The 12,062-nt window shown below is 37.1% G+C and overlaps 1 protein-coding gene across 1 annotated transcript; it reads left to right on the forward strand.

The window, feature by feature from the left end:
- Nucleotides 1–7,983: 7,983 nt before the first annotated feature.
- On the forward strand, nucleotides 7,984–9,835 carry LOC139738024 (E3 ubiquitin-protein ligase Midline-1-like). Its single transcript, XM_071648689.1, has one exon. The coding sequence runs from the start codon at nucleotides 7,988–7,990 to the stop codon at nucleotides 9,833–9,835; it is 1,848 nt and encodes a 615-aa protein (XP_071504790.1). The 5' UTR covers nucleotides 7,984–7,987.
- The last annotated feature ends 2,227 nt before the right edge of the window (nucleotides 9,836–12,062 follow it).

Below are 12,062 nucleotides of genomic sequence, written 5' to 3' on the forward strand. Positions count from 1 at the left end.
CGTACGGCGTTACAAACGTTATTTTCAGTCTTTGAATTCATCTTTGCTCTATTTATTTCTCTCTCTCCCCTCTGAGCAAGAATTGAATTAGTTGAGAGTTCTGCATTTCATCCAAATTTAATCTAATCAAATAATAGACATGTTTACCCAAATAACTTGTAATATTATATTGGTCTGTTAATACCCGTAACTGCTCTGGTTCTTCTACGTATACAGTTTGTGTGTGTGTCTGTGTGTGTGTGTGTGTGTGTGTGTGTGTGTGTGTGTGTGTTTATTGTTGTATTAAATTGCCTGCAATCACTCAACAATTTTCTCCATCCTTGTATTTATTTGTATTTGTGGTTACAGGAGTTTATTAGATCATCAATATCTGTTGAGAAATTTATTTACAAGCTTGTATGTGTGTGCGTGTTTGTCTTCGTTAATGAAAAAAAAAAAATCCATTCATTCCCAACATTGCTCATGAACTTGTACTGGGCAGGCTCTAATAGGTAGCATCGACGATAAAATGTCAATCAGCCTTAATATCGGATACGCTTGGGGAGCATCGCTTAAAGTAAATGATAATGGGATAGGTTCCTCGTTAGATTCTTGATGCCATATTCATTCACATCGTATGGAGTGTGATCACTAGAAGAAGAATATCATTCATCATGTTGATTGATACTCAGAATCATCTCAATATTATTACTTTCCCTCTTAGTTAATTTATCATCATACTGACTACCTCGCTGGTGGTACGACACAACCACTACAATTACTGCTAATCATCATAATTAGGATTTTCTCATTCCTACAGCACTTTTTCTAGAGGGTAAATCAGATCGGTAAGTGCGGCATAAAGAAGTAATGACTGCGACTTTATTTTTGATATCTTTGAAGATTGTGAGTAATCCACTCAGAGTGTCTCTATTCTTCTCTTGGCTCATCTTGTCTTTCAGTAAAGAGAAAGAAAGAAAGAGAGAGGGAGAGAGAGAGTAGGTGGGAGAGGGGGGAGGAGAGCAATATAATAAACGGAAAGATTTTAACTCCGCAAATGCCATGGGTCGTCAGCAGCACACCAGGGATCACCAGTGTTTCGGCCATTTAAGTGCTGTACACCTCCCCCTGGCTGGCCGGCGCTGCGTTTGGATCCCATTGACAGCACCCCCATGGCATTTCAAAGATAAAACAAAACAAAACAAAGCAAAGCAAAACAACACAAAACAAGACAAACATAATAGACAAGAAATAAATAAAGTATGGCAGCAGCCGAACAATAGTTGGCGCTCTTTGTATATGAAAGGTTAGCCACTTGAACACACCGAATGATTCGTTGATTTATGTATCCAATATAATAATTATGAATTATCATGTGAAAAGAGATCATAAATATGAATCCCTCCGGACGAGCATAACAAAGACAAACCACAATACGATTTACAGTGTGATAGCTGAGGAAGTCTCAACATATAGCTGTATGACAAAAACAACAACAACAACAACAAACAACAACAACAACAACAACGACTGTAAATTATGTCACAATAAACCAGGCAGGAGACTGATCAGTATCAAACATGAACTTTGTGCGGCTTTTTTTTTCATTCCTATACTGCTGTATTGGTAAGAGTTCGAGTACCCTTGTCATAAAGCCAGTGTTCAGCTTTGTCACACCACGGACCCTCACGACGAAACAAACATGTGCTGAAATGAGCATTCATGGTAGAGGAGCAGATTATAAGAAGATTATAACTTATGAACAATGAAAATACCTCAAGCTGGATATTCAAAGAAATTCAGATATCATTGAATACTTCTCCACTTTTGTCAATGGTGCATGGAACAAGCATACCAAGGAGGAGAGAACACCTCCCTGGACATACCCACCTCTTTCCACAACCAATGTATCCACTAACGTGTTATGTTATGTTTTATTATGTTTTTGTTTTGTTTTTTGTCGCGGTCTGGTCTGATGGCTACGTTTTTACACCATTGTATGTTCCCTGCGATCACTGCAGCCCAATTTGCCCGAAACGTAGTGGGTAGATGAGACAGTCTCCTCTTTTTAACCCCCCCCCCCTTTCGCATTGTAGTCTTATTCGATCCAGACCTCGCCTGGTGAATATTATAATAGCTATCAGACGCTGTTCTCATTGCGTCTGGTCAGGCAAGGCTATCAATATTTTCTGTCTCGTCCCGCTACGGACAGCCTCCAAGTTTTGTTATGGCCTATTACGTGTTCGCACCGTTTTGTTGCGCTCACTCAGTTTTATCACTGCATACTAAATTAATCATTATCAACACGACTGCCGCTGGCTTGTTTTCTTTCTTCTTTTTTTTTTACATTCTAAAAATCTGACACAGCATCCGAGGCAGTCATGGCCTGTCGTGTTTGTCTGTCCCATCTTATCGTGTTGTTTCAAGTCCATTGCGTTTTTGTCCACGATGGCGAGAAACTGGCTGCCGTGGTTGCCAGGGATATGGTGTAAACGCAGCTTAGGAATTCAAGAAAGGAAAAAAGACATGATTTTCCCATTAATTTATAATCTGGGGGATTTTTTTAGATTCTCGTCGTTTCCTTCTTGCACACGACGATATTCGCTTGATATGTGTTATCTTTCTCTTTTGAGAAAAGTCTCATCTATGCCTGCAGAGTCGCATGCATTCACACTACAAGGCAACATTTCATTTTGCGCTGTGATTTTCTGATAGACACATTGTATTTTAGATGTGGCGAAAAAAAAAAAACAGCTTCTATAAATATAAAGGGTTTGGGGACTGTTCTAGTTCAAAGATCTTGTTTTCTGAAGCCGTCGTAATAGATGTTAATGGCACTTCATAATCTCAGCTGTTGACTTAGTTGTGAAATGGAGAGGGAGAAAAAATAGGATGAAAACTATAAAATCAAGTTCGTAGTCCTTTTTAACAGATGAAATAAACCTACTTATTGAAAGTAGGCAAATCTTGCCTTCCTTCATTTTGATGACTGCATTGCGTACTCATATGGAAGATAAGATTAATCACGTGGAGATGATAAAACGAGGAAATAAAAAAAAAATGTCTCGAGTGCGTATTTCAAACATTGTATTTGGCAAACATTTGCTCTCACCAACCTTTGGTCTTGCGAAATATGTTCCAAGACAAACTAATGGTTGGAGCAATTTGTCAGTGCATCACAATGCGAAATTCTTTTCTCTCCGTTTGAGTCTTGAATACAATCCATGATCATTCGAATTTCCGTTCGGACCGCTCCATGAGCTTTACACACAGTTTGCGACGATCGCCGTTATCTGTAAGAATATATGTTGGAGCTAAACATCAGTCAGCAAAGCTAGACTCGAGAGTACTGGCTACTTGGTAAGTACAAGAAACTGTTTTTATATACACATATCCTCTTTGGTAGTTGTATCTTCATGTAAATAAATTCAACGGAACTCCATAATGCTCAGCATCGAACCTAACTTCCGAACGAATTTGCAGAAATTAATTTGTGTTGTAATTCAATCCACTGGTGGCGTTTGACATCTTATGTTTTCTTTTCTGTTATTGTAATACATTTTAAAAATAATAATGAAGACAGAATCGCAAATATCTCCATTTGGCAAACATGGACTTATCGGTTTTTGCGAGCAAACTCTTCATATTTACAAAATGCAAGGAATAACTAGAATAACTTTGTTTGTCGGCTTTCGTCATTATCCTGCTTTGTTCATTGAACATTTCAGCCCTAAGAATACGAAAGTTCTTCACCATGGTGCGCTGTCGTTTCACTACTAAAATAACCTGCATGTATGGTCCTTTTGTTTCATTTTTTTCTTTTGTTATCTTTTTAGGGAGTATTCAACTTTGAGCTGTGCCGAATAATAATCATCTTTTTAGTCATATTAGTGCTTGCCATTTGCCCATTATTTGTTGCTTTCTAAATAAGATTTATAATTATTTGTTTCACATTTTCCGTGATCGCATGAGTGCAATTGAGCACTTCATGATTGCTGCATCATGGAAATCCTCGACCCCCCCCCCCCCAACAGACACACACATACGCAGACATACACACACACACACACACACACACACACACACACACACACACACACACACACACACAAACACACAAAGAAGTAGGCTATACATTCTTTCTTGGAAAAGTTTATAAAGTGAGGGGATAATAATATATGACGGAAATTGGCCAAACTGCAGATCCTCTTCTCACAGAGATATACCAGCATTTCCTCTCAACCTAGAAAAGAGAAAAAGAAATAAATTATCTTCCAACATTTTGAGATGAAGACCCTGCACAACAAAATCTATGCTAAAGTCTAAATTTTAGTGATGATTTATATATGAATACGGCTTCCAAGATATGGTGACAAACATTGACACGGATATAGTGCTTTAAAGGTTTTCTTTACTATTGGAAGCAGTAATCTAAAAAAAAAATATGAAAGATAACTCATTAATGATGACATATAGGTCATTTGTATGACAAATCATCCTACTATTTAAGAGTTTTGCAGTAAAACTTAAAAAATAAAGGGATATCATAATTTTCTAAATAAACCGTAACTGTAGACGGTTTAGTCTGGAAACATTTTATTATAAAAATTTTGTATACCTAACAATATTTAACATTATATCATACTCCTTCTAATTTTCACAGTGTTTGTTTCTGTCCCTATCCCATATTTTAGAGCTATTTTGAAGCATTAATTCTGGATTTTTATTACATTCTGCAAATTGTAAACTATGCTTATAAGTAATGCGTCTCATTTCACTTACTCATAGTCAATCTAAGAGCCGTATTCACAGGCCTCAGATAAGTTCATAATTGGCTATAAAGGTGTTGATGACTGAAGGCCGATGGAGTTTAAAGAAAACGGTCTACAAAGTCTTAGCAACCGGGATAGTTTACGCTCTATTGTAATCTGTGGAAAGGAGTACGATTGGGGAGACAAGAGGAACTCATATTCCCCTTTAGCAGGTAAAGGAAAAATAACAAACCCATTTACTTGAATCAGTATAACATCTCATCTGATTTCTGTTTATGTCTGACGCACTATAGTTGGCGAGTGAAAGTGAAATAAGGTTGACAATAAGTTTAAAAGAAAACAGGGGTGACAAAAAAAGAAGCATACTTACCATAGACTTAATGTAATTACATCAAAATCAATCCTCCCAAAAGATACGTCAACAATATTTACCCCCCCCCCCCCCCAAAAAAAAAAAAGCGTAAACATAAGTGGAAAAAAAAAAAACGGTTTCAGGATAGTTTCTACGTATTGAAAGGTGTAATAAAGTACGGGATAAATTAACAAAGTACCACATACAAGTGTAATATTGTTAAGTAAATTCTTTCATTTCCCTATAGACACATTTTTACAAGTTCGAAGGTGTTAGAGTTGGTGGGAAGGATAGTTCACACAAGGCGTTTATTTCGTTACAGGCATGTCAGGTGCTAAAGGATAGGAAATTGTCCCTGATTTTCATGAAATGTCATGAGAAGATCACAAGCACGGGAACAGTTTTCCCAAAGATAGCAGCAGTTTGAACATAACTTCTTTCTATACTTACTTGTACTTTACTTTGACAGTGCAACAACATTCGTAATCATGCCCCTATTTCAAGTAGGCACACAAAACTCACTTGTGTCTACGTGCATTTTTTCAAGATCATTCGGCAAACATTTGGTCTAGAGAACCTTTGGTCTCGAGGAACGCCCTATGTCTTGATAACAGAATCACTTTATGAGTTCTCTGTATATACCGTGCACTTCTAGTCTCATTTCATCAACGATGAATACTTCCTTGGAGTCTTACAGATGAAGATCATTTTATATACCAGAATATCATCTTTCACCTGTCACGTAACGCTGTGCAAAACATAGAGAGAGTTTTTTTTTTTTTTTTTAATTCAATATTGGTCGGAACTCGGAATAAAATAGCAATGTTGAACGTTGAAGTACGGCATACAAAAAAAAAAATGAAGAACGCAATTAAGGTTTTCAAGCACATATTACAATCAGTCTAACTGAATGTCATTACAGCATGTCTAGAAACAAATGCAAGGGACCTGAAAGCAACCCTAACCAAACCTGCAAACTAAGCATCATATCAACAACTGCTCTTATCATCCGTTGGTTCTTGCAAACATTTCATCGATATCATTATTTTTATTGTAATCGAAAGGAACTGTAGTTCCTGTTGAACAAACTACGACATTCGCACTGTCTTACTTATACACAAAACACACACACTCACACACACACACACGCACACACACACACACATACACACACACAAACAAACAAACACACACACACACACACACACACACATGGGCGTAAGATAGTAGTTTTTCGCCGTTCCAGACTAGCTTTTGCTTTCTCTTTCCTTCATCAAAACGAATATTAACTAAATAAGGGAAGGGGAAGGCAGATGCTTTTTGTCTTGAACAGTGAAACACTATAATCTTATGCCTATATTATGCCTCCACCGCGCAACATATTTTTGCGTATATATTGTAAGATATGAAACCTATCAAATACTTGTATGTATACGATTGAAATTGAAGTAAAGAATATCATATATAATATATATATATATATATATATATATATATATATATATATCATACATACTTTATATACCTTTGTCAACAATCTTTTGGTTGACTTGTGCCAAGCCATATTCTAAGTGATGATAATTTGCTCACTTTTCACTGATTTTCTTTTTCTTTGCATGATTTAAACATATTATTAATTTCTACTTTAGCAAACGTCACATGGATGTTTTTTCTTGATTACAAGGTATCAACTTTTATATTGCATACATGTTTGCAAATTCCAAGGCAATCTTATTACTATTATTGGCTTCAAAAGCCCAGAGTGAAACGTAGGGAAGATTTAGAATGTCTTCAAGAAGACAAAACGATTTTTTAAAAGTGAAAAATCGGTTATTCACCTTAAAATGTTATGCACTGTCATTAATGTTATCAAAGTCATTATATATATATATATATATATATATATATTATATCATCCTCGTCAAGCTTAGCTTATGATGATGGTCCCCTGCATTTCATTTTTATCATTTCCTATTGCTTCCTTTCATATATGATATTCGTTCTTGAAAAAAAAAATGTATGTAAGATCCAAACGTTACGAATATTAGCTGTGTAAATGACTATGTAAGTATTTTGTTGATTTGTTTTGTATTGATTTTGAAATGCAGAAATAAAAACTGAACTGAACTGAACTGAATTACATATATGTTACATATTGCCGTTTCATACAATCATGTCTACATTATGAATTCTGTGATCGTTATGTTTATTTTGTTCAGCATTAGTCGAACAATTCATATCATATATCTCACCTGTAATTAATACTACAAGAAGGATGTATATCAATATCACACTTGTCGCAATGTATTGATGCGTTTTGCATTTATAGTGACAACGCCATATGCCATCAACATTTTGAAAATACCAATGTATTACAGTTGTAGGCCGTATATTATAGTAATATTTATATAATAGACCTATATAAAGCGTCACAATTCAAAAAATATATCCCTCATGATAGCTGCTGGAATAATCCCATCATATTTGTGCGAGTGCATCAAAATTAATTATCTTATTGTTGAACAAAATGAATACTTCTCTACGATGTTGAAAAGTAATATCATGTCAATACTATGTCTCACCATCCTATATGACAGGCTCATCAGATAACATGTTGTGGTCTCCTCCAATTAATTGAACCTCGATAAATTAGCAATATCGAACTTCACATAAAGCCTATAGTACATGATATCCCGTACTAAAAATCATGTTTCATCATTGAGTTCGATTTTACAAATGCAAAAATTCTCATAGCGTTTTCTAGCTATACAACCTTTCATTTTCTATTTGATACATAGGACCCATACTAAAGATATATTTCTGCTGATGATTGCTTATGTGTTTACCTCTGTTTTTATTGCTGTTAGACAGACAGACAGACACGATGGCAACGTTTCATGAAATCAGCAGCCAGGAACTTGAGTGTCCTATCTGTCTGACACTTTTCAACCAACCCAAATCACTGACATGTTCTCACACCTTCTGCAAAGACTGTCTGGAACGTATTTTTCTAACTCAGCCAAACCAACAAACTATAACATGCCCTGTATGCAGGAAAGGAACGTCTGTACCCAGTGGAGATGTGCGTGAGTTGCAAACGAATGAACGCTTGAGTTCTCTCGCAGACGAAGTGAAAATAAAGAATCCAACATGTACAAATTGTGGGATAGACCAAGAGTCTTCAACTGTGTCGTACTGCCAGGACTGCGGGAAATATATGTGTAAATCGTGTGAGATAAACCACTTTGGATGGAAACCTCTCTCAAACCACGAAGTGGTGCCCATCGGTGACGTGCTCTCGGGAAAAGTTCCTCTTAGGAGGCGAGGAAAGTGTAAGAAACATCCCAACGCTGAAGCAGACTGTTTTTGTACCAATTGTCGGGAGTATTTCTGCATTACGTGTGGGACGGTCGACCACATGCAAAAGGGTCATCTGCTGGAAAAGGTAGCCGTCCACGAGGAAAACTTGATGACAAATATCGAGGAGTTACAAAAGAAGGCAAAATCAAAGAAAACTACCATTGGAAATCACATCGATAACATACAAACACAACGCAATGAAATAACAACTATCCTGAAAAATCTTAATGATGACATTGACAAGACGTACGAGGAATACGTGAATCTACTATCAGCCAGAAGAGAAGCGCTGAAATGTCAAGTGCAGCGATTGTCAGAAAAACTCGAGAAGGAATTAAAAGTCATGGAGGAAGAGAGTCACCAAACAATAAGTCACATGAACAAAATGGAAGAGCTGGTAGCTAACGGTATGAAGGTACCGCTAGAGAAAGACGCCTTGATTGCACACGACACACTGTGTGAGAACTTGAAAAGCTTTCTGGGACGAGATGATCCTGACGACCAATCACTGAGAGGTGTGACAGAACGAGCTCAGAAGATTTCATTCCTTAGACACATAAAGGTCAATGAACTTAGTCTTGGAGAGCTGAAGAGGTGGGATATCAAAGCAGACGTCGAGCTTCCAGTCAAAAGCAGCATGGGATGTATGACTCGTACCCCAGACGGTAAGATGGCGGTGGGATCGTGGAAAGGCGGAATCCATCTCTACTCCCCTGATGGCGAGTTACAGCAGACCGTGCTGAAGGATGTCCGTGTGGCTAACCTAGGATTCCTGTCTGATGGTCGAAGTGTTGTACGTGATAAAGACAACAAGATGTCACTATACACTCGACAGTGGGAGAAGCTTGACGTCACGCTCGAGACGACGAGTGAGGATGAAGGATTGTATGGTGGTCTCACTGTGGATAGAGACGATAATATCTACGTGAGTTATTGGGAGTCCAAAAAGATCCAGGTATTTACCCCACAGGGAGGTAAGGCAGTCAGGGAAATAATGTGTGATGGATATGAACCTGAGCTATTATTTTCCTTTCACACCACAGAAAAACTGATTCTGACAGACACATTAGCTGTCGCGTGCCTTGATGGTAAGGGAAAGAAGGAGAATGTCTTGATGAAGGAAGGTATGTTTGTCTACCCAGCTGTTTGTCGAGATGATTCGGTCATTGTGGCCTGGGTGAAGCACAGGAAGGGTATCGTCAGTATCGATCGATACACGAGAGATTTGGACCACGTGCACAATCTGATCACTGATTTCAAAATACTAAAACCAGAAATAAATTGGTACTATCTAAAAGAGTTTGAGAGTGGTGAGATAGCTTTCTGCACTCCAGATAGACTTTACATATTTGATGTGAAATGTGAAGTGTGATTGATGTTGTTCTTCTGCAGTGATGGCATGACCAGAAATGTACTCCGGTGGTTTACTCTGCTCAACACTAATATGATCAAAATATTTCTAACTTGGTAGGTGGACGTTGCCAGAGAATCTAAAATTCCCTATTTGCTAGTTTTGCTTTTAATATGCCTTTCCCGGGTTTGATCAATTAGGAGATAAACTGAACATTTCGATTTGTTGTTGAATCAGAATATTTTGCACTGTTTGAATTCATGTGTCAGTGTACTCAATAATGCTTTGAGTCGGATTACAATTGAGGTATTACAATGTATTTTGTATGAATAGAAGTGTAGCCCGTTGTTGAAACCCAGAAATTCACACCCCATGTGCACAGGACTAAAACATGAATACAATCAGTGGCTTACTGCTTCTACATTTAGAGAGTAAAATGTATCGGAACATTAAATGCGTGGGGGGGGGGGCTGTATTTTTCAGCCACTGAACTGTGACAATTATTTTTCATTTTAGTACGCATCTGTTGTTGTTGTTGCTGCTGCTGCTGTTTTTGTTTAAATCAGTTAGAAATGTGAGATGTATAGTTGTGTTGCGCAAAAAAAAAATGCTTAGGTGAAGTTTAGGGGAAGTCTCATATTTTGCATTAATTATCTTACAGGCAAAGCTACAAACAAAACACATTTGTGCTGCCCCTTTCTTTTTTCCCTTTTCAACCAATCCCGACCTCCTCTTCTATGCATGCCCCCACCACCACCACTTTTTATCTCTCTCTCTCATCTTCATTTTCAATTTCTTCCTGATTTCTATCTGTTGACATTTCTTGAGGTCCGATATATGCATAGTAAGATCGCCCCTTTTTGTACAGCTACTGACGTCACTGCCTGTTACGGAGGAATTTGAGTTGATGCATTTCTGATATTGTGGTGAACCAAATAGAATGATAGAGAAGAAGTATAATTATTATGACCAACATAAAAATGACTAAAATGCTTGGATAGTTATTCCTAGCATAGCATCAAAATATGCTTGATTCATGTCATCATATGATTATTGTATTACCAAATCTGCTTGGTAGGACTGTAAGAAGGATTTCCAACATTCACTAATTAGCAGTAATGTGGCTTTTGAAGTATGTAAATCTCTTCGAATGTATCCGTTTGAAAATTGTTTAGGTATATTGTTTCCAAACTATTTTATTACACCATAAAGCAATGCTCTGCTGGGTTTGTTGTTATTTGCTTGAATGTTTGTTTGTTTGTTTGCTTGTTTGTCTGTTTGTTTGTTTGTTTGTTTGTGTGTTTGTTTGTTTATTGTAATGCCGGCAGTAGATGTCGTTCGAATTCATAAATACACTGTGGCGTCTTATATGTGTGTATAAGTCCTGGACCGCACGCTTTACATGAAGGTAAGATTATTCATTCATTCATTCATTCATTTTTCATTTCCAACAAAAACATATAAATATATTACAAAAATTGAATACAGTGCATAAATTTCATCATACAAAGTAAAGGATAAATTTACAGAAAACTTGTAGGTATAGGAAAATGTTGGAAATGGGGAGGAATGCTAAAAAGCTGAGCTTGTAGGCTGTATTCCCCCCACACGTTATACAAGAAATTATATGATCGATAGACTGATAAGCATTGAAAATGGATGAAACAAAGAAACTAAGACAAAAAGACCTATAACCTAACTTATCCGAAACAAAAACCCTGAACAAATCCCTACACTAAGTCGCTGTCATGCCGGAAAAGAGAGGAGAGAAACAAAATAGTATGTGTGTGTGTGTGTGTGTGTGTGTGTGAGTGTGTGTGTGTGTGTGTATGAGAGAGAGGGGGGGAGAAAGCAGCTTAATGCGTGGTGTGAAGATAAGAGAAAAAAAAATAGAAGGACACGAGAGGTAGTGGATGGATGGAGCCGCTTAGCTGTAATTCCAATAGAATATAAGGTTGGATTTTACACTTCTTTGCATCCAATAAAGAATCAACAATTCTTATAACTGTTCAAAATATTTTTCTTCAGATTACTCTTAAAGGAACTTAAACTTGGAGATGTCCTCAAACTGTTAGAAAGGTTGTTCCAATATTTAGGTCCAGCAAATGTAAATATAGATTGTGTAAACATTGTTCTAGTTAAAGGCAGATGGAATTCATCTGAATGACGAGTTGGATATTTATGGAACGAGCGGTTTCTCGCAAACATGCTTGTGAAGACAGACGGCAACAAATTATTAGAAAGTTTA

Source organism: Diadema antillarum, unplaced genomic scaffold (genome assembly GCF_040938485.1).
Source record: "Diadema antillarum isolate AM-2024a unplaced genomic scaffold, OU_Dant_1.0 seq00000719_RagTag, whole genome shotgun sequence".
Taxonomy (NCBI): Eukaryota; Metazoa; Echinodermata; class Echinoidea; order Diadematoida; family Diadematidae; genus Diadema; species Diadema antillarum.